We start from the raw sequence: 24,185 nt of genomic DNA, 5'->3' as shown, positions 1-24,185 counted from the left end.
ATCATTATGTTACCTAAAGTGAGTGTACCGATGGATTTTGGAAGGCACCTGATAGGATCCCCCACTCACAGCAACCTAAAACTGAACACAAGTGAGGGAGGTGAGGTACGAGCCAGCTCAGTGATCCTATCCTTCAACAGCCCCGTCATTGATCACATGACAACCACCCTTCACATGACCAGTGTGGACATGTTGGAGTTCAGTAAAGCTGCTGTTCAGCTGCTTGTTGATGCAGCTTACTCTGGAACTGCAGAGGGGATAACCAGGGAACTATTCAGGGACATCAACAAGATGGCTAATGTGTTTGAAATGTCTTGGTTAGCTGAAAAGTGTGCTGAGTATTTCACTGAAGTAGCTGACTCGGTTAAAACACCATCTTATACAAAACTACTTTATCTATTTGAAGAAGCAGGTTTTGTTTATGAAAAGCTTAAGATAAAAGATTATCTAAATCTTATCATCAAGAAGATTGAGATAATGAAGAAGAAACAGGAGTTTATAGACAGGTATCTTGAGAATGCAGACAGATTATCTACACAGAAACTAGACATGGTGATAGAGCTAGCTGGTTCTGAAGTTAACTGTGTTGTACAAACTCTAACTAATCAGTTATCAGAACAGTTTAAAGTTCAGGGTTCCAGTCTTTCTGTTTCTTGTGAGTATCTTCTGGAAAACTCTAATCTTTCTCTCTGTAAAAAGTCTGACAGAGTTTTGTTTGACCACCTATTTGATGTTCTTGGGGAACTTGCAGATGAGAGAATGAGATGGACTTTTGAGCTTCTTCGCAAATATTCCAAACAGAGAACTGAGTTGGCTCATAGTTCTGATGAACTAAGTGGATCCAGCTCAACAACAGTATCTAGATGTAACATTATACCCAACTTGTACCATGATATGGATATGAACATGTCATTTAATCAGTTGTTGGACTGGCTGTCTGTTTCTGAGGATGTTACCAGTTTGTTGATGGCTATAGAAGCTGTGCACACATGGACTTGGTACCGGTGTGAAAATCGGAGTAATGACAATGATAAGAGTTATGTTTGTGACTTATCTGTGTTGTCAGCTAAACTAACAGACATAGTAGAGAAAAGAGGCTGGTCTATTTTACCGGATTACTTCATTGACTGTGAATTAGTTCTTTGGAATAACAAACACCAGCAAGTGTATTATAAGTTATACCAATTCTGCATTCCTAATAAACAAGATACCTCACACACTACCGTTATTCCCTGTATTGACCCGTGTGATATTGATAAACCACTGAGTTCAATACTCTCAAAAGACTACAAGTTGATCTTCCACTTCCAACACCCGTCAGTAACATCCTGTAGTTTACCTGGTAAATGTGGGTTTATTCTAAAAACAGTTCCCAGTGAAGCTGCATTGTGGACCTTGAGACTGTGTACTGATAAAGAAGATTACCTGGGTGAAACAGTGCACTTTCATGATGAGATTAGAGCAGAGAAAATGCATGTTTTTATTAGAGCCTATTATAGCCCACTATTACCATTAACTTGGTTAGGCTGGCTTCATGTTAAAGATGCTCACCAAGAAAGAGACGACTGGGAGTTCAAGATTTTTTCACATTCGAATTTTTACAACATACAAGTTATGTTTAGTAAGTGACAGTTAATGCCTGTGACTTCATTGTTTGTTTGTTTGTTTTTACAAGAAACGATTTTGTCTAGAAAACTGACATTTTACTTGTTCACTGCATTGAGGTAATCCCTACAACTCTACAATATAGAGGATGATGTTATTACATAATAATTCTTATTGTATTCATAAATTATATTCATTCACTTGTTCGTTCTACTCATAAATGCTTTTCTTTCAGTCTATTGTGTAGAATTTATTTTGTACTTCAGTTTTTATGACAGAATTGTGTGCTTGGAGTTATCACAAAAGATAAATACAAATTTATCCACCCGGCCACCCCACCCCCAAATCTGATAATTGATTTGTCCAGTAAGGATGGAAGAGTCGCAACATAAACCAAGACTAGACAAGAACCACGGATTTCTACATCACATAAAGCGTAACCAGATAGACAGGCGAGACTACCACGAGGAGAAACTAAAGGTACCTCAAATATTTTTTTTTAAAGGGTTGGAGTTGGCAAATATACGGGATTACACAAGATTTACATAAGATTTACACAGGATTCACACGGGATTTACACGGGATTTACACGGGATTTACATAGGATTCACACATGATTTACACGGGATTTGCATAGGATTCACACGGGATTTACACGGGATTTACATAGGATTCACACAGGATTTACACGGGATTTGCATAGGATTCACACGGGATTTACACGGGATTTGCATAGGATTCACACGGGATTTACACGGGATTTGCATAGGATTTACACGGGATTTACACGGAATTTACAGACCTTTATTTGCCAGATTTTGGTGAAAGTTATAGCGAAAAATTTGTTCAAACACTATCGCTCTTGATATGTATTACGTCTAGGATTCAATTTTAATTAGTGATCATAATATTTTCAGGGCCAAGTAAAGGAGGATCAGTCAAGGAATATCAATTAGTGATCATATTTTTCAGGGCCAAGTAAAGGAGGATCAGTCAAGGAATATCAATAAGTGATCATAATATTTTCAGGGCCAAGTAAAGGAGGATCAGTCAAGAAACAAGGACCGACATGACCGCCGCTCACGGGATGACCGCCGGAATAGAGGAAGGTCACGTGATGACAGAAGATCTACTGATCGGTTTACTGCAGAACAAAACAAAAAGGAGTACATGGACAAACCCGTTAGTAGCAACTAATAGGCTATTATATTTAATATCAAATTCTATTAATGTGCAAACTTGTTGAGTATCTTCATTTATCTAAAAGTAAAGAAATGGGCTGAATTATGCTAGAGGAGGAGGTGCTGATTACAAATTATTAAGAGCAGATCTCACTTCAGGATAAGGAAGGAGTTGTGTTTACTTTATCCATTGAGTACTGTCCTGACAAGGTCGCTGTCTTGAAAGTTAGACAGGTCAGACTTTATGTTTTGGTTTTCATAAAAAGCGATTAATAACTGAAATTCATTGCGACAATGTAATTTGAATTTATTAAATTTAAAATAGCTTAATAGTTAATGTGTACAAAAAGTCCTCGTTACATTTGATGAACTTTATGTCAAATTACAAATTACCAATTACAAATTACAGAGAGACGATCCTGACACCTTAGCTAAAGCATTCACAAAACAATACGGCATGAGAGAGGATCTCACCCTTGCCCTAACTCACACCATCTCACAGAGAATGGGACTCAAATGAACTGTCACGTGACTGAAAGTTTTATAAGCTTTGGTTTCGGTTTCGGTTTTTAGCTCAATGAAGTTCTGTAAATAAAATTCATTTCAAGTTGATGTGTTATGCGATTATCCGGCTGGGTTGAAATAAACATGTTTGGAACTATACTTATTTAGTCTGACACTTCTTTGTTATAGTTGAAATATCATTGAATATGTCACTTCACTGTTATTTAATGTAGAATTGTTTCTACACTTTTTCTGTTATCCACATTTTTAACAAGCAACTTTTAACCTTAATCATGTTGAGTTTTGTTCGCATTGGTAGATCGTGATTTTTTGTGGTTCATAAATATGGTTACATGTTCAGTTGCCATACATTCCGTTAATCGAATTGTTGTATATTCTATAAAAATGTTGAAGTTGCAATGAATAAACCTTTGTCGTGTTATCTCTTGACTTTCTAAATGTGGATATTATAATATGATATGTACACTTGGAGAAAATATCTGATGTACAATTAAATTAAATTATTAAAATATTTTTATGAATATTTGCGATGATCTTATGTATCATTTATGTTTTGATTTGATTTGTCGTGTAAAGTTACATTTAAATAACACTCCAGCATTGACAGAACCCATTTATTAAGCTTCTTGACAATATGGCTGATGCTGAACTGAAGAAGGCTTTTACCGAGCTGAAGAATAAAAGTGTAGAAACTGCCACCCGAATCAAAGCTGTCGACAATCAGGTGACTTTTAAAAAATCTAACCTTACTTTCTGTCAATGACTATATTCATTTTTGGTGCTGCTCTACCGTTTCCATGTTCTGCTATTTTTAAGCTGTTTCTTCTTTCTGTTAACGGTAATTTTCAATTTAGGTTGAGCAATGCAAAAACAGAGGAAAGCATGCAGAGCTGACCTACATGGAAGTAAAGCAAACTAGTGGTACAACTAAGTTGTATGAAAGTGTTGGTAGGATGTAAGTTTACAGTTTATCTTAGTATTCCCACATAAAAGCTTAGGGATTTTAAATTGGGAAAGAAATCACATTCAGTAATTCAGCATGCTAAAGTCGATATTAAATTCGGGCGGTCACTGGTCAATGTAATGCTTCGCGTCTGGCGCGGCGAGTTATTTCTTGTTAACACACAATTTCATCGATTTCAAACGAATTTTTGCGCCGCGCGCATGTGTATCTGTAACGACTATTATCATGATAAAATCGCTTCCCTTTCCCTTCTGTTATTTTACTCGCCACACGATAGGGCCCGACAAGATGTGCCGTGGCTCGGGGCTGTTGTGAAAAAGGGAAGATCAATTGTTTCTGAATGCTGGGCATATTCACATCACTTAGTTGGGCCATGCGGGTGGGGCCAGAGATTAGAGATTAGAATATAGGAGCACACATTTAGAACTCCTTCCATACTCCTTCATGACTAAATATGGGCGTGTGCCAAGTCAGTGGTTTCGTGAACCTACCTAATGCGGGTGGGGTCAGAGCTTCAGAGAGTTTGAAATTGTAACCCCGAAACGTAATCTGTTTATTTGGGGACCAGCTTTTGGTAGACTGGTTAATGTTTATTATAATATTGAGGTATTACATTTAAGTAATAAAAAAGTAAAGTAACAAATGTTGCAAATATGCAGCGTGTAATTAGTCCAGTGAGGGATATTCCGATACAGTTGTGATGAACACGAGCGCTAATCCTATCGAAAGTGAAGCTGAGCGGTAATTGCTATCATGAATCATGGTTCGCATTGATAAGACCTAATTTAGATACGAGTTGGAGTTTCTTCGTTAGATGTGTCTCGTTTTTCAGGCCCGTCCGCCTTTTCGTTACAGTCCTAAGCGAGCAGTGATCCATACAATCTCTTCGTTTATCAGAGGTTAATGAGAGTTGTATCACTGGTCACGTTCTAGTAGTATTAGACTTGAGAACCTACCTTGTGCAGTAGCAGAGTCTAACCGTACATAAACTAAAGATTGTTTCTACGCTATAAAAACGTTTGTGATGTTTCTGAAACTTTCACACACAAATCGCATATTTACAATTCAATTTTCCGATTTAAAAAAATTATGTTTGCCGTTATCGGTTATCTTATCTTGTAAATTAAATTTCCAAGTCTCTCTGCAAATCGCCAGACAATGGGGATGCTAAAGCAGGATACGATAACTACATGATTTAGTTTTCTGCTCAACTAATTATGAAGGATAAGGTTGAAAAATTCTTTTCGTGATTCAATCAGTCTATCAAAAGGTTATAAATTTACCGGTAATAAATTAATATATATATATAAATTATTAATATTCGGCCTATTCGATGTTGGACACTATACGGGTACATTCCATTGGGGCCTGATTTGATCTTTCTGGAAGAATTCTGCAATAAATTAGTTTAGTCAGTTGTGATCACCAGACTCTTACTCTTTTCCTGAATAATTTCGTATTTCCCGGACGACACAATACCCACTATTGGCATCTTACCAAATGTCCTGGCCTAACTTTCTATTGGCATCTTACCAAATGTCCTCGCCTAACTTTCTATTGGCATCTTACCAAATGTCCTCGCCTAACTTTCTATTGGCATCTTACCAAATGTCCTCGCCTAACTTTATATTGGCATCTTACCAAATGTCCTCGCCTAACTTTCTATTGGCATCTTACCAAATGTCCTCGCCTAACTTTCGATGTTGAGCAAAACTGTATCTCATCCCCTGGCGTTCTGCCAAACTCTCTTGGTTGGTTGTATGGGGTGAAGGCTTGGTTTAAACTAGCTGTGGTTGACAGTTTTGTTAGTCAATTTTCGCAGTGATTCGGCAAACAATTTAGGAATTAGAATCTATTATTTTCGAGAATTAGGAATTTTATTCATACATATAATAATGTATTTCAAGATGTTAATAAAACTATTCAATGCGGATAACGATCATATAGTCATAAGATTAAAATTAATTTCAGTATAATTCACAAAAAGAATCTTAATAAAACCTATGTGAAATTCGTTAGTTAGTATAAAATAAGTACACAAATCCAACAAACTTTTCAACACATAAGGTCACAATCATGCGTAGAACCGTAAAGATATTAAAAGATTTATTTCGAATAAAGTGTTACACCTTATAATCATGCTAATTGTCTCTTCAAATGTTGATGACGTCAGCGGTATATAATGACGTCATCACTGGGCACGTGATGGTTCACTCTCCAAGACACATGGTTCGGATGATCCTGTCAGTCACCTGATACGGATCAGCATTGCTGCTGGGTCTGCGGTCCTCAAAGTACCCCTTCCCATCAGCTGCCACCTGGCGAGGGATCCTAATACTAGCTCCACGATGCGCCACTCCGTAGTTGAACTTGTTGATGCTGGCCGTCTCGTGGAGCCCCGTCAACCTTCTCTTGTTGTCCTCCCCACCTGAGGGGTCGTACTCCACTATGTGTTCCATGTGTTTCTTCCCCAGTAACTCTATCGCCTCGTAGATAGCTTCCAGTCCTCCTTCTTCTCTCATGGCCAGGGTACTGATGTTGGTGTGACAACCAGCTCCGTTCCAATCCCCAGGAATAGGTTTGGGGTCGAAGCTGATGACTACGTTGAACTCCTCCGCTATTCTCTGGAGGATCCACCTGGATGCCCAGAGGTGGTCTCCCATCTCGATACCTTCACAGGGACCAACTTGGTACTCCCACTGAGAAGGCATCACCTCCGCGTTAGTGCCGGCTATCTTGATCCCAGCGTACATGCAGGCTCTGTAATGCGCCTCCACGATCTTCCTCCCTTTCACCTTGTCAGATCCCACGCCGCAGTAGTACGGACCCTGGGGACCAGGGTACCCATTTACAGGCCAGCCGTAAGGGTGCACTCCGGTGAAGTCAAACATGGTGTACTCCTGCTCTATCCCGAACCAGGGGTGGAGGTCTGCGCACTTGTCCATGTTATTAGCACAGCTGCGTCGTCTGTTAGTGGGGTGAACGTTTCCCTCGTGGTCCAGGGTTTCACACATCACCAGTATGTTGTCTCCTCGCCTGAAGGGGTCTTTGAAGCAGGCTACAGGCTTTATGTAGATATCACTGTTCTCCCCAAGGGCTTGGTTTGTGCTGCTTCCATCGAAGTTCCAAACAGGCAGTGTGTCGGGATCCATGGTGGGCTCCATCAATGTTTTGGTCTTGCCTCTGAGGAACTGGCCGGATCCGTCTATCCAGATGTAGTAAGCCTGACACTTTCCTCCCTGGTCCAGGTCCATAAAGGGATTTGTCTGTCCGTCTAACCCGTCCATACTGTGCTATTTAATGGGAGGTGTTATCAAGGAGGTAAATATTGTTATGGTTTCGGTATTGTGCTATTTAATGGGAGGTGTTATCAATCGGTAAATCTTGTTATGGTTTCGGTATTGTGCTATTTAATGGGAGGTGTTATCAATTATTGGTAAATCTTGTTATGGTTTCGGTATTGCTGAAGAAGTAAACTTGATTTAACCCGAAAAGCTGTAATCTTGAACGGGGGCTTTATATTATATTGTTTGTCATAATATCCTAAATAGATCACAACTTAATCGGGCTTTCGAACGGAACGGTGAATGGCTACATCAGACAAAAGTAAAATAATCAAATAATACACACAGATAAAGTACCTATACTAGAAAGTAAGTGATTTAAATTAAAATCCTTGGCAATATATAATTACAGCCCATCGAAAATAAAAATCCCGTGGCTTGGAAAATAAATGTGTCATAATATTATCTTACAGCATAGTTTAAATGCTCAGGTCACTGCAACAAGCAGTCCAGACCTTCACCCAACAAACACTCCCTTTGCAGATCAAGGATTGTTTATCACTGATAATATCAGTCCTTGATCAGCGTTCGAAGCTAACACCACGTGAATATAAGGGAAATATGTAAATACAGTTAAAGGCCTCCAGAACGTTTTATAATAAGTTAGCAATGAACTTTTATCCAAGCAAGACTCAGGAACGGAAAGACGGCGCGATTGTTGGTCATGATTCAATCAATAACGTTTAAAGTCAGAATAAACGGACCGAATATCCTGAAAGTTATAACCTTTTGATTGAATGATTAAATCACGAAAAGCGTCTTTCAACCTTATCCTTCATAATTAGTTGAGCAGAAAATGAAATCATGTAGAACATACTCCTTTCTGGGGGACTTTCAGACCCTTCACACTTTGTTTCTGTCTGGTTCTAAGATAGAACCCAAGATACCGTTACAATAATGACTTTAATATAAACTAACATTCTCGGAACAAAACTTAGAATATTTTATATCCTCCTTCTTGTGATAATTAAATTTGTGCTGACCAATCAGCGTTCTAAACCAACACCACGTGACTATAACAGACCAATGAGAATATAGTTAGAGGCTTCCAGAACGTTCTAGAATGACTTAGAAATGTGTCTCAAAACAAGACACCAGAGCCGCAGGAAGATGATAGTTGACCATGATTCAATCAATAACGCTTTAAGTCAGGATACCCGTCTAACTACCGCCTAACTTTCAGAACACAGTGAAATAAGACTAATAAAATAAGATAATGTAACTTTGCTGTCTACAAAAATACATTTTATACGCGATTCTTTTCCAGGTAACAAAAGATTGATCATTGTCGCGTTGGAATTATTAAATACCCATAATTTTAGCATTTACCAGATCCATGGATCCGTGCTGTTTTGTGATTTACTGACAAAAAAACAATATTTTTCATCAATTTAATTTTAAAATTCAAGGAATATCATCCGCCACCCCAAATTCCCTTTCCTTGAATAATTGAGGTAAATAAAATATTTAACACAGCAAGAAAAGGTCGAGCAACACAAAATGAATAAGATTTATTATGATCCTCCGACATTATTTATTCGGGAATGAAGTGAATTACGCGTCTGCAATATGTTATGAAACCCGCTAACTTACCTGAGTAAGTTAAATTAGTGTGAGAAATATAATATAAAGTAATAAGCACCGAATATGTTAATGTTATCTAAAGAGCCCGAACATTTCGTGAAAAGTCTCGATCTTAATATCACGCCGAGATCTTCCATGAGGGAAATGACAGTTGCATTTACCTTACGGCCTCTATGTTATTATGACGATACATACTTACATTTATATAATATAGATTTATATAATATAGATTATTTATTCTTTAGTGTAGATTAACTTTATTTTTATATATTTTATTAAGTGTGAAGGATCAACCATACCTTATTGATATTGTTGAAATATTTAATGATACATTGATATAATAATAAATGATTGTAATATTTTTATTGACACATGCCACCCCACCGCGGGTTTACTACTACATCATAGAGGCCGCGGAATTATGAGGACTACCAGATCTTGGTGGAACCTAAGCGATCCATGATATCACGACAGGCCCTAGAATACCGAGCCGGTTTGGAATAAATTATGAATGTTTAATAAATTGTGTTTAATAGATTGAGTTTAATTTTGCGAATAATAAAACGCGTGAATTTCAATCGATGTATTATTAGATTCCGAATCACCCCATGACGCAAGGTAAAATGCTTCCCTGAGGAGTAATGAGCAAAAAAAAGTTTTGGTCACGCAAAATGATATTAGCCCATTTGCGTGGTACCGGAAAGTTCTCGCAATGAGAATAAGCCTCACGTATTGTAACTTCTATTATATTATCGGCACCAATGTAATTATGGTTTTAAGTAACACTTTGTAACTGTAATACAGTAATAGTCCGATTTACCGCTAATAAAAGATATTAGTTAACGTACGGGTAATTATATTTTGTGCAATCTCATAATTTTCATTAAAATTGTTTTTCGGTGCTGGTTTTTATTGGTTGCTATTAGTTTGACTGTGAGAATAATTAGATTATTCTAAATTATGAGCAATACAGTTATTTTTTGTTCGCTATATAAGACTGAATGAATAATCCTTCACTCCCCCGTTTTCAGTAGTATCATAATACCAAACGTATACGACACACTGGAATATTTTCTCTTGTACCCCCTTGGACTTGTGGTTCAAGCTATCTTGCAAAGACTCTTCACATTCCTGTTCGGACCAAAAGATGAAGACATAAAAGATAAGGATGTAGCTGTGTGCTACCATGTAGTTTGGAATTTCAAGCAACAGTTTCGCAGACCAAACGGGCTCCACTTCTACCTCCTAAAGTTTAAAGAGCTGGCAAGTATCCAAGTTATTGAGGAGAATGATGTCCTGCTGTACTCGCTTACATTCCACGAATTCCATTTTGTGCGGATCCGGCCAGGAGTTGATTACACGGACATAGATCTGTACCCGTTCAACAGCTTTACCATCCACGACCATGCTACTGAAGTTATCACTATTCCACGTGATACAGTTGTCCAATACCTGAAAAGCAAATCACACAGCTCAGGTGGCAATTTAACCATACTACACAATATTGGAAGATGTGGTTCAACGCTCATTGCTTCAATGGTTCACAAAACTAAACAGTTTCACATTCTTTCTGAACCCTTTCCCCTGACGGTACTTGCTATAATGATGAGCAAGCGGAATGATACTCATCCACTGCACTGTGAAGAAAACCTGGAATTAATAAAGACGACATTCCTTCTACTTTGTAATAAACCAGATCAGCGGTACTTTATAAAGATTTCCGGCATCTTCACTGGAAGTTTGATACATCTTGTTCACAGAGCCCTTCCTGGTGCTACAGAAATACACATGTACAGATCACTAATACCCTGCTTATTCTCCTGGGCACGTGTTATGGGTGCGCGGCGCTTCAAGGATACTGCGAATTTTGGAGTAAACCTGCTACCAACCAAGTACAGGAGAATATGGGAGAAGATCAAAGTTACAGGAACTTACAAAAAGTTCCTATTTGCAATGCTATGTCAAATTCATCCTTACTATCTGGAATCCCAAAGTGGGAGAAAGTTGAGAGCCTACTCCTACGAATCGCTTTTAGAACACCGAGAGGAATTCTGCAAAAACCTCTTGTTTGAACTGGGCATTAAAGAAGAGTTGACTTCTCTTGCGCTGACTGCTCTTGAGAAGGACTCCCAACGTAATTCTCCTCTCAGTAGGAAGATTGTGAGTAAGACGCCCCAAGTTGACATACCAAGCGAGGTACGTGATTGGATTGCCAGGATCGGACGAGAGGAATTTGGGATTGAGATGGAGGGACCATATTGTCGGCTTACTAATGTGCCTAATACTTGGAATAGCGGCAGTTAATACTGTTTAAGAGGAACATAAGAGACTTTTTGAGAAGATATGTTCCTCCCGATCAAAAGTACTTGAGGTGGACGAACGTGTTGCCATGGATACCATCTGTGGTGAGCTCCTCATTTGTTGGTGTTATTATCTCACTCTAAAGTTATATCTAACCTTGAAGTTTACTGTTATACCATATCTGGATAACGATATTATGTTAACTCTATGAGTTATGACACCCTTTAGTACCAACTACCAAATCGCTTTAGACTGCTGATTTAGTAAAACTTAAGTAAATACATCTTTAGTATAGCATAATTTTGGGAACGTTATTACCTTGTTTATGTTAATCTTGATACTGGAATGAAGTGTTTACCTTCTAGTTCTACGTCGCATTTGCCACGCCGTCACAGAAAAATAAGTTGACGAAAATGTTAAATACGGCACGAGATCAATTCAAAATTAAGAGAGACAGAAATTAACGGCATTCAACTACGTCTATACTCAATAGTCAAACAATGCATAGAAATTAGAATGTATGCACAGTATAAGTATTGAAGTCAATCCCGATCAAAAAAATCAATCCCGGGATTCGGGAATCTCGAACAAAAATCCCGGGAGTCCCGAAAACCGGGAATTTCCCGAAAATCGGGATTCCCAAAAGCAAATGGCGCTCAACTTCAAGTCCCATTTTGTGTAATAAAGTCATGTCCATGCCATGACCCAAATGTTATGGTTGTACTTGCAGACTGTTTTTAAAGTCCAATAGTACAATTAAAGCTGCCTCATCATGGCACAAGAAGATACCACGAGTGTGAAGTTTCATCATTAACCTTCTTTTCTCAAAGTCTCAAGAAGTACCTTAAGACTACTATTGCGCAAACAACTTGGGCCCATTCTATTACGGACTTTTGTCTGCGTCCTGCCAGCTGTTGAGAGAAACAACTTATCTACGTGTTGGTACTTTTTTGGCTGGCTTCAGCTTTCAGGACTGCTGGATGAACCTTATGCACAGCGACTCTATCCTTATCTTGTATCATGCCACCGTTATTAAATTCTAACTGAGGTTTTTTTTCGGTTAGATCACAATTTAGCATCATATTTATTTAAAGTGATTTTCCCTCTAGGTTTGTGTTGGAGACACAGGATACTATCTTGGAGCAGCTCAAAGACCGCGCTGCTATGAGCAGGGAATCTATCCAGAAACTTGAGGTTGGTATTTAATCAGTAGTTACACTCTCATATTATGTAAGGGGTCGTTCACATATTACGTGCAAATACTAGCAAGATCTATACAACCTTACTTTTCAGCCATCTGTTGGATAAAATCATTCCGAGGCAAATAGGCTGTATTTCTAGAATATGAAAATTTTCAGGAAATTTTCAGGAACATAACAATCAATAATATTTTTGTATAAATTTCTGTAATCGAGCATCCTGATTTGAAATTATTTTTCGGAACAAAATATTTGGAGAGGCTATAACTCAATCAAATAAATTTCTTTTCCGAAAGATGATTTTAAATCAAGAAATGCTCGATTACAGATATTAGTGTTCTCAAACTTCCTGTGAAGTCATTTAGGCTGGACAGATTTAGCGTATGGGCCCTTAATTCCAAAGACATCTTAATTTTAATTCATAAATTCTGATATCAGATATTATTATCTTAAACAACTAATCGATGATTAGAAATAATAGATGATTAGAAATAATAGATGATTAGAAATAATAGATGATTAGAAATAATAGATGATTAGAAATAATAGATGATTAGAAATAATAGATGATTAGAAATAATAGATGATTAGAAATAATAGATGATTAGAAATAATAGATGATTAGAAATAATAGATGATTAGAAATAATAGATGATTAGAAATAATCGATGATTAGAAATAATAGATGATTAGAAATAATAGATGATTAGAAATAATAGATGATTAGAAATAATAGATGATTAGAAATAATAGATGATTAGAAACAATAGATGATTAGAAATAATAGATGATTAGAAACAATAGATGATTAGAAATAATAGATGATTAGAAATAATAGATGATTAGAAATAATAGATGATTAGAAACAATAGATGATTAGAAACAATAGATGATTAGAAACAATAGATGATTAGAAACAATAGATGATTAGAAATAATAGATGATTAGAAATAATAGATGATTAGAAATAATAGATGATTAGAAATAATAGATGATTAGAAATAATAGATGATTAGAAATAATCGATGATTAGAAATAATAGATGATTAGAAATAATAGATGATTAGAAATAATAGATGATTAGAAATAATAGATGATTAGAAATAATAGATGATTAGAAATAATAGATGATTAGAAATAATAGATGATTAGAAATAATAGATGATTAGAAATAATAGATGATTAGAAATAATCGATGATTAGAAATAATAGATGATTAGAAATAATAGATGATTAGAAATAATAGATGATTAGAAACAATAGATGATTAGAAACAATAGATGATTAGAAATAATAGATGATTAGAAACAATAGATGATTAGAAATAATAGATGATTAGAAATAATAGATGATTAGAAATAATAGATGATTAGAAATAATAGATGATTAGAAATAATAGATGATTAGAAATAATCGATGATTAGAAATAATAGATGATTAGAAATAATAGATGATTAGAAATAATAGATGATTAGAAATAATAGATGATTAGAAATAATAGATGATTAGAAATAATAGATGATTAGAAATAATAGATGATTAGAAATAATAGATGATTAGAAATAATAGATGATTAGAAATAATCGATGATTAGAAATAATAGATGATTAGAAATAATAGATGATTAGAAATAATAGATGATTAGAAATAATAGATGATTAGAAATAATAGATGATTAGAAATAATAGATGATTAGAAATAATAGATGATTAGAAATAATAGATGATTAGAAATAATAGATGATTAGAAATAATAGATGATTAGAAATAATAGATGATTAGAAATAATAGATGATTAGAAATAATAGATGATTAGAAATAATAGATGATTAGAAACAATAGATGATTAGAAATAATAGATGATTAGAAATAATAGATGATTAGAAATAATAGATGATTAGAAACAATAGATGATTAGAAATAATAGATGATTAGAAATAATAGATGATTAGAAACAATAGATGATTAGAAACAATAGATGATTAGAAATAATAGATGATTAGAAACAATAGATGATTAGAAATAATAGATGATTAGAAACAATAGATGATTAGAAATAATAGATGATTAGAAACAATAGATGATTAGAAATAATAGATGATTAGAAATAATAGATGATTAGAAACAATAGATGATTAGAAATAATAGATGATTAGAAATAATAGATGATTAGAAATAATAGATGATTAGAAATAATAGATGATTAGAAATAATAGATGATTAGAAATAATAGATGATTAGAAATAATAGATGATTAGAAATAATAGATGATTAGAAATAATAGATGATTAGAAATAATAGATGATTAGAAATAATAGATGATTAGAAATAATAGATGATTAGAAACAATAGATGATTAGAAATAATAGATGATTAGAAATAATAGATGATTAGAAATAATAGATGATTAGAAATAATAGATGATTAGAAATAATAGATGATTAGAAACAATAGATGATTAGAAATAATAGATGATTAGAAACAATAGATGATTAGAAACAATAGATGATTAGAAATAATAGATGATTAGAAATAATAGATGATTAGAAACAATAGATGATTAGAAATAATAGATGATTAGAAATAATAGATGATTAGAAACAATAGATGATTAGAAATAATAGATGATTAGAAATAATAGATGATTAGAAACAATAGATGATTAGAAATAATAGATGATTAGAAATAATAGATGATTAGAAATAATAGATGATTAGAAATAATAGATGATTAGAAATAATAGATGATTAGAAACAATAGATGATTAGAAATAATAGATGATTAGAAATAATAGATGATTAGAAATAATAGATGATTAGAAATAATAGATGATTAGAAATAATAGATGATTAGAAATAATAGATGATTAGAAATAATAGATGATTAGAAATAATAGATGATTAGAAATAATAGATGATTAGAAATAATAGATGATTAGAAACAATAGATGATTAGAAATAATAGATGATTAGAAATAATAGATGATTAGAAATAATAGATGATTAGAAACAATAGATGATTAGAAATAATAGATGATTAGAAATAATAGATGATTAGAAATAATAGATGATTAGAAATAATAGATGATTAGAAACAATAGATGATTAGAAACAATAGATGATTAGAAATAATAGATGATTAGAAATAATAGATGATTAGAAATAATAGATGATTAGAAACAATAGATGATTAGAAATAATAGATGATTAGAAATAATAGATGATTAGAAATAATAGATGATTAGAAACAATAGATGATTAGAAATAATAGATGATTAGAAATAATAGATGATTAGAAATAATAGATGATTAGAAATAATAGATGATTAGAAATAATAGATGATTAGAAATAATAGATGATTAGAAATAATAGATGATTAGAAATAATAGATGATTAGAAACAATAGATGATTAGAAATAATAGATGATTAGAAACAATAGATGATTAGAAATAATAGATGATTAGAAATAATAGATGATTAGAAACAATAGATGATTAGAAACAATAGATGATTAGAAACAATAGATGATTAGAAATAATAGATGATTAGAAATAATAGATGATTAGAAATAATAGATGATTAGAAATAATAGATGATTAGAAATAATAGATGATTAGAAATAATCGATGATTAGAAATAATAGATGATTAGAAATAATAGATGATTAGAAATAATAGATGATTAGAAATAATAGATGATTAGAAATAATAGAGATTAGAAATAATAGATGATTAGAAATAATAGATGATTAGAAATAATAGATGATTAGAAATAATAGATGATTAGAAATAATAGATGATTAGAAATAATAGATGATTAGAAATAATCGATGATTAGAAATAATAGATGATTAGAAATAATAGATGATTAGAAATAATAGATGATTAGAAACAATAGATGATTAGAAACAATAGATGATTAGAAATAATAGATGATTAGAAACAATAGATGATTAGAAATAATAGATGATTAGAAATAATAGATGATTAGAAATAATAGATGATTAGAAATAATAGATGATTAGAAATAATAGATGATTAGAATAATCGATGATTAGAAATAATAGATGATTAGAAATAATAGATGATTAGAAATAATAGATGATTAGAAATAATAGATGATTAGAAATAATAGATGATTAGAAATAATAGATGATTAGAAATAATAGATGATTAGAAATAATAGATGATTAGAAATAATAGATGATTAGAAATAATAGATGATTAGAAATAATAGATGATTAGAAATAATAGATGATTAGAAATAATAGATGATTAGAAATAATAGATGATTAGAAATAATAGATGATTAGAAATAATAGATGATTAGAAATAATAGATGATTAGAAATAATAGATGATTAGAAATAATAGATGATTAGAAATAATAGATGATTAGAAATAATAGATGATTAGAAATAATAGATGATTAGAAATAATAGATGATTAGAAATAATAGATGATTAGAAACAATAGATGATTAGAAATAATAGATGATTAGAAATAATAGATGATTAGAAATAATAGATGATTAGAAACAATAGATGATTAGAAATAATAGATGATTAGAAACAATAGATGATTAGAAATAATAGATGATTAGAAATAATAGATGATTAGAAACAATAGATGATTAGAAATAATAGATGATTAGAAATAATAGATGATTAGAAATAATAGATGATTAGAAACAATAGATGATTAGAAATAATAGATGATTAGAAACAATAGATGATTAGAAATAATAGATGATTAGAAATAATAGATGATTAGAAATAATAGATGATTAGAAACAATAGATGATTAGAAATAATAGATGATTAGAAATAATAGATGATTAGAAATAATAGATGATTAGAAACAATAGATGATTAGAAATAATAGATGATTAGAAATAATAGATGATTAGAAATAATAGATGATTAGAAATAATAGATGATTAGAAATAATAGATGATTAGAAATAATAGATGATTAGAAATAATAGATGATTAGAAATAATAGATGATTAGAAACAATAGATGATTAGAAATAATAGATGATTAGAAATAATAGATGATTAGAAATAATAGATGATTAGAAATAATAGATGATTAGAAATAATAGATGATTAGAAACAATAGATGATTAGAAATAATAGATGATTAGAAATAATAGATGATTAGAAATAATAGATGATTAGAAATAATAGATGATTAGAAATAATAGATGATTAGAAATAATAGATGATTAGAAATAATAGATGATTAGAAATAATAGATGATTAGAAACAATAGATGATTAGAAATAATAGATGATTAGAAATAATAGATGATTAGAAATAATAGATGATTAGAAATAATAGATGATTAGAAATAATAGATGATTAGAAATAATAGATGATTAGAAATAATAGATGATTAGAAATAATAGATGATTAGAAATAATAGATGATTAGAAATAATAGATGATTAGAAACAATAGATGATTAGAAATAATAGATGATTAGAAATAATAGATGATTAGAAATAATAGATGATTAGAAACAATAGATGATTAGAAATAATAGATGATTAGAAATAATAGATGATTAGAAATAATAGATGATTAGAAATAATAGATGATTAGAAATAATAGATGATTAGAAATAATAGATGATTAGAAATAATAGATGATTAGAAATAATAGATGATTAGAAATAATAGATGATTAGAAATAATAGATGATTAGAAATAATAGATGATTAGAAATAATAGATGATTAGAAATAATAGATGATTAGAAATAATAGATGATTAGAAATAATAGATGATTAGAAATAATAGATGATTAGAAATAATAGATGATTAGAAATAATAGATGATTAGAAATAATAGATGATTAGAAACAATAGATGATTAGAAATAATAGATGATTAGAAATAATAGATGATTAGAAATAATAGATGATTAGAAATAATAGATGATTAGAAATAATAGATGATTAGAAACAATAGATGATTAGAAATAATAGATGATTAGAAACAATAGATGATTAGAAATAATAGATGATTAGAAACAATAGATGATTAGAAATAATAGATGATTAGAAATAATAGATGATTAGAAATAATAGATGATTAGAAATAATAGATGATTAGAAATAATAGATGATTAGAAATAATAGATGATTAGAAATAATAGATGATTAGAAATAATAGATGATTAGAAATAATAGATGATTAGAAATAATAGATGATTAGAAATAATAGATGATTAGAAATAATAGATGATTAGAAACAATAGATGATTAGAAATAATAGATGATTAGAAATAATAGATGATTAGAAATAATAGATGATTAGAAACAATAGATGATTAGAAATAATAGATGATTAGAAATAATAGATGATTAGAAATAATAGATGATTAGAAATAATAGATGATTAGAAATAATAGATGATTAGAAACAATAGATGATTAGAAATAATAGATGATTAGAAATAATAGATGATTAGAAATAATAGATGATTAGAAATAATAGATGATTAGAAATAATAGATGATTAGAAATAATAGATGATTAGAAATAATAGATGATTAGAAATAATAGATGATTAGAAACAATAGATGATTAGAAATAATAGATGATTAGAAACAATAGATGATTAGAAATAATAGATGATTAGAAATAATAGATGATTAGAAATAATAGATGATTAGAAACAATAGATGATTAGAAATAATAGATGATTAGAAATAATAGATGATTAGAAATAATAGATGATTAGAAATAATAGATGATTAGAAATAATAGATGATTAGAAACAATAGATGATTAGAAATAATAGATGATTAGAAATAATAGATGATTAGAAATAATAGATGATTAGAAATAATAGATGATTAGAAATAATAGATGATTAGAAATAATAGATGATTAGAAATAATAGATGATTAGAAACAATAGATGATTAGAAATAATAGATGATTAGAAACAATAGATGATTAGAAATAATAGATGATTAGAAATAATAGATGATTAGAAATAATAGATGATTAGAAATAATAGATGATTAGAAATAATAGATGATTAGAAATAATAGATGATTAGAAACAATAGATGATTAGAAATAATAGATGATTAGAAACAATAGATGATTAGAAATAATAGATGATTAGAAATAATAGATGATTAGAAATAATAGATGATTAGAAACAATAGATGATTAGAAATAATAGATGATTAGAAATAATAGATGATTAGAAATAATAGATGATTAGAAATAATAGATGATTAGAAATAATAGATGATTAGAAATAATAGATGATTAGAAATAATAGATGATTAGAAATAATAGATGATTAGAAACAATAGATGATTAGAAATAATAGATGATTAGAAATAATAGATGATTAGAAATAATAGATGATTAGAAATAATAGATGATTAGAAATAATAGATGATTAGAAATAATAGATGATTAGAAATAATAGATGATTAGAAATAATAGATGATTAGAAATAATAGATGATTAGAAATAATAGATGATTAGAAACAATAGATGATTAGAAATAATAGATGATTAGAAATAATAGATGATTAGAAATAATAGATGATTAGAAATAATAGATGATTAGAAATAATAGATGATTAGAAATAATAGATGATTAGAAATAATAGATGATTAGAAATAATAGATGATTAGAAATAATAGATGATTAGAAATAATAGATGATTAGAAATAATAGATGATTAGAAATAATAGATGATTAGAAATAATAGATGATTAGAAACAATAGATGATTAGAAATAATAGATGATTAGAAATAATAGATGATTAGAAACAATAGATGATTAGAAATAATAGATGATTAGAAATAATAGATGATTAGAAACAATAGATGATTAGAAATAATAGATGATTAGAAACAATAGATGATTAGAAATAATAGATGATTAGAAATAATAGATGATTAGAAATAATAGATGATTAGAAACAATAGATGATTAGAAATAATAGATGATTAGAAATAATAGATGATTAGAAATAATAGATGATTAGAAACAATAGATGATTAGAAATAATAGATGATTAGAAATAATAGATGATTAGAAATAATAGATGATTAGAAATAATAGATGATTAGAAATAATAGATGATTAGAAACAATAGATGATTAGAAATAATAGATGATTAGAAATAATAGATGATTAGAAACAATAGATGATTAGAAATAATAGATGATTAGAAATAATAGATGATTAGAAATAATAGATGATTAGAAATAATAGATGATTAGAAACAATAGATGATTAGAAATAATAGATGATTAGAAATAATAGATGATTAGAAATAATAGATGATTAGAAACAATAGATGATTAGAAATAATAGATGATTAGAAATAATAGATGATTAGAAATAATAGATGATTAGAAATAATAGATGATTAGAAATAATAGATGATTAGAAATAATAGATGATTAGAAATAATAGATGATTAGAAATAATAGATGATTAGAAACAATAGATGATTAGAAATAATAGATGATTAGAAATAATAGATGATTAGAAATAATAGATGATTAGAAATAATAGATGATTAGAAATAATAGATGATTAGAAATAATAGATGATTAGAAATAATAGATGATTAGAAATAATAGATGATTAGAAATAATAGATGATTAGAAATAATAGATGATTAGAAATAATAGATGATTAGAAATAATAGATGATTAGAAATAATAGATGATTAGAAATAATAGATGATTAGAAACAATAGATGATTAGAAATAATAGATGATTAGAAATAATAGATGATTAGAAATAATAGATGATTAGAAATAATAGATGATTAGAAACAATAGATGATTAGAAATAATAGATGATTAGAAATAATAGATGATTAGAAATAATAGATGATTAGAAATAATAGATGATTAGAAATAATAGATGATTAGAAATAATAGATGATTAGAAATAATAGATGATTAGAAATAATAGATGATTAGAAATAATAGATGATTAGAAATAATAGATGATTAGAAATAATAGATGATTAGAAATAATAGATGATTAGAAACAATAGATGATTAGAAATAATAGATGATTAGAAATAATAGATGATTAGAAATAATAGATGATTAGAAATAATAGATGATTAGAAATAATAGATGATTAGAAATAATAGATGATTAGAAATAATAGATGATTAGAAATAATAGATGATTAGAAATAATAGATGATTAGAAATAATAGATGATTAGAAATAATAGATGATTAGAAATAATAGATGATTAGAAATAATAGATGATTAGAAATAATAGATGATTAGAAATAATAGATGATTAGAAACAATAGATGATTAGAAATAATAGATGATTAGAAATAATAGATGATTAGAAATAATAGATGATTAGAAATAATAGATGATTAGAAATAATAGATGATTAGAAACAATAGATGATTAGAAATAATAGATGATTAGAAATAATAGATGATTAGAAATAATAGATGATTAGAAACAATAGATGATTAGAAATAATAGATGATTAGAAATAATAGATGATTAGAAATAATAGATGATTAGAAATAATAGATGATTAGAAATAATAGATGATTAGAAACAATAGATGATTAGAAATAATAGATGATTAGAAATAATAGATGATTAGAAATAATAGATGATTAGAAATAATAGATGATTAGAAATAATAGATGATTAGAAACAATAGATGATTAGAAATAATAGATGATTAGAAATAATAGATGATTAGAAATAATAGATGATTAGAAATAATAGATGATTAGAAACAATAGATGATTAGAAATAATAGATGATTAGAAATAATAGATGATTAGAAATAATAGATGATTAGAAATAATAGATGATTAGAAATAATAGATGATTAGAAACAATAGATGATTAGAAACAATAGATGATTAGAAATAATAGATGATTAGAAATAATAGATGATTAGAAACAATAGATGATTAGAAACAATAGATGATTAGAAATAATAGATGATTAGAAACAATAGATGATTAGAAATAATAGATGATTAGAAATAATAGATGATTAGAAATAATAGATGATTAGAAACAATAGATGATTAGAAATAATAGATGATTAGAAATAATAGATGATTAGAAATAATAGATGATTAGAAACAATAGATGATTAGAAATAATAGATGATTAGAAATAATAGATGATTAGAAATAATAGATGATTAGAAACAATAGATGATTAGAAATAATAGATGATTAGAAATAATAGATGATTAGAAATAATAGATGATTAGAAATAATAGATGATTAGAAATAATAGATGATTAGAAACAATAGATGATTAGAAATAATAGATGATTAGAAATAATAGATGATTAGAAACAATAGATGATTAGAAATAATAGATGATTAGAAATAATAGATGATTAGAAATAATAGATGATTAGAAATAATAGATGATTAGAAATAATAGATGATTAGAAATAATAGATGATTAGAAATAATAGATGATTAGAAATAATAGATGATTAGAAATAATAGATGATTAGAAATAATAGATGATTAGAAATAATAGATGATTAGAAACAATAGATGATTAGAAATAATAGATGATTAGAAATAATAGATGATTAGAAATAATAGATGATTAGAAATAATAGATGATTAGAAATAATAGATGATTAGAAACAATAGATGATTAGAAATAATAGATGATTAGAAATAATAGATGATTAGAAATAATAGATGATTAGAAATAATAGATGATTAGAAATAATAGATGATTAGAAATAATAGATGATTAGAAATAATAGATGATTAGAAATAATAGATGATTAGAAATAATAGATGATTAGAAACAATAGATGATTAGAAATAATAGATGATTAGAAATAATAGATGATTAGAAACAATAGATGATTAGAAATAATAGATGATTAGAAATAATAGATGATTAGAAACAATAGATGATTAGAAATAATAGATGATTAGAAACAATAGATGATTAGAAATAATAGATGATTAGAAATAATAGATGATTAGAAATAATAGATGATTAGAAATAATAGATGATTAGAAATAATAGATGATTAGAAATAATAGATGATTAGAAACAATAGATGATTAGAAATAATAGATGATTAGAAACAATAGATGATTAGAAACAATAGATGATTAGAAATAATAGATGATTAGAAATAATAGATGATTAGAAATAATAGATGATTAGAAATAATAGATGATTAGAAATAATAGATGATTAGAAACAATAGATGATTAGAAATAATAGATGATTAGAAATAATAGATGATTAGAAACAATAGATGATTAGAAACAATAGATGATTAGAAATAATAGATGATTAGAAACAATAGATGATTAGAAACAATAGATGATTAGAAATAATAGATGATTAGAAACAATAGATGATTAGAAATAATAGATGATTAGAAATAATAGATGATTAGAAATAATAGATGATTAGAAACAATAGATGATTAGAAATAATAGATGA

At 29.3% G+C, this 24,185-nt stretch overlaps 3 protein-coding genes across 4 annotated transcripts in view; 2 read left to right on the top strand and 1 right to left on the bottom strand.

The window, feature by feature from the left end:
* LOC134822814 (prefoldin subunit 1-like) overlaps positions 1-24,185 on the top strand; it is a 73,455-nt gene that overhangs the window by 45,091 nt on the left and 4,179 nt on the right. Inside the window, exons 2-4 of one of the 2 annotated variants that reach the window (XM_063834080.1) lie at positions 3,932-4,035; positions 4,166-4,266; positions 12,614-12,698. In XM_063834080.1, coding sequence (XP_063690150.1) covers positions 3,946-4,035; positions 4,166-4,266; positions 12,614-12,698 — 276 coding nt within the window. In that variant the 5' untranslated portion in view covers positions 3,932-3,945. Of the gene's footprint in view, positions 1-3,895; positions 4,036-4,165; positions 4,267-12,613; positions 12,699-24,185 lie in introns of those variants that run through there. The other variant, XM_063834079.1, reaches the window with a different exon arrangement.
* LOC134823437 (UPF0561 protein C2orf68 homolog) lies at positions 1,969-3,712 on the top strand. Its single transcript, XM_063834894.1, has 4 exons — positions 1,969-2,085; positions 2,635-2,787; positions 2,946-3,020; positions 3,196-3,712. Exons 1-4 carry the CDS (start codon positions 1,978-1,980, stop codon positions 3,304-3,306), a joined length of 447 nt encoding a protein of 148 aa, XP_063690964.1. The 5' UTR covers positions 1,969-1,977; the 3' UTR covers positions 3,307-3,712.
* Positions 6,179-7,564, bottom strand: LOC134822890 (glutamine synthetase-like). The gene has a single exon (XM_063834157.1). The coding sequence runs from the start codon at positions 7,560-7,562 to the stop codon at positions 6,486-6,488; it is 1,077 nt and encodes a 358-aa protein (XP_063690227.1). The 5' UTR covers positions 7,563-7,564; the 3' UTR covers positions 6,179-6,485.

Source organism: Bolinopsis microptera, chromosome 11 (genome assembly GCF_026151205.1).
Source record: "Bolinopsis microptera isolate Bmic1 chromosome 11, MBARI_Bmic_1.0, whole genome shotgun sequence".
NCBI classification, from domain to species: Eukaryota; Metazoa; Ctenophora; class Tentaculata; order Lobata; family Bolinopsidae; genus Bolinopsis; species Bolinopsis microptera.
This window is presented reverse-complemented; position numbering and strand designations above follow the sequence as displayed.

Coding starts and splice junctions, on each gene's coding strand:
- LOC134823437 (XM_063834894.1), top strand. CDS start 1,978: ATGGAAGAGTCGCAACATAAACCAAGACTAGACAAGAACCACGGATTT. Junction 2,086..2,634: donor ACCACGAGGAGAAACTAAAG/GTACCTCAAATA, acceptor TAATATTTTCAG/GGCCAAGTAAAGGAGGATCA. Junction 2,788..2,945: donor AGGAGTACATGGACAAACCC/GTTAGTAGCAAC, acceptor ATCTCACTTCAG/GATAAGGAAGGAGTTGTGTT.
- LOC134822890 (XM_063834157.1), bottom strand. CDS start 7,562: ATGGACGGGTTAGACGGACAGACAAATCCCTTTATGGACCTGGACCAG.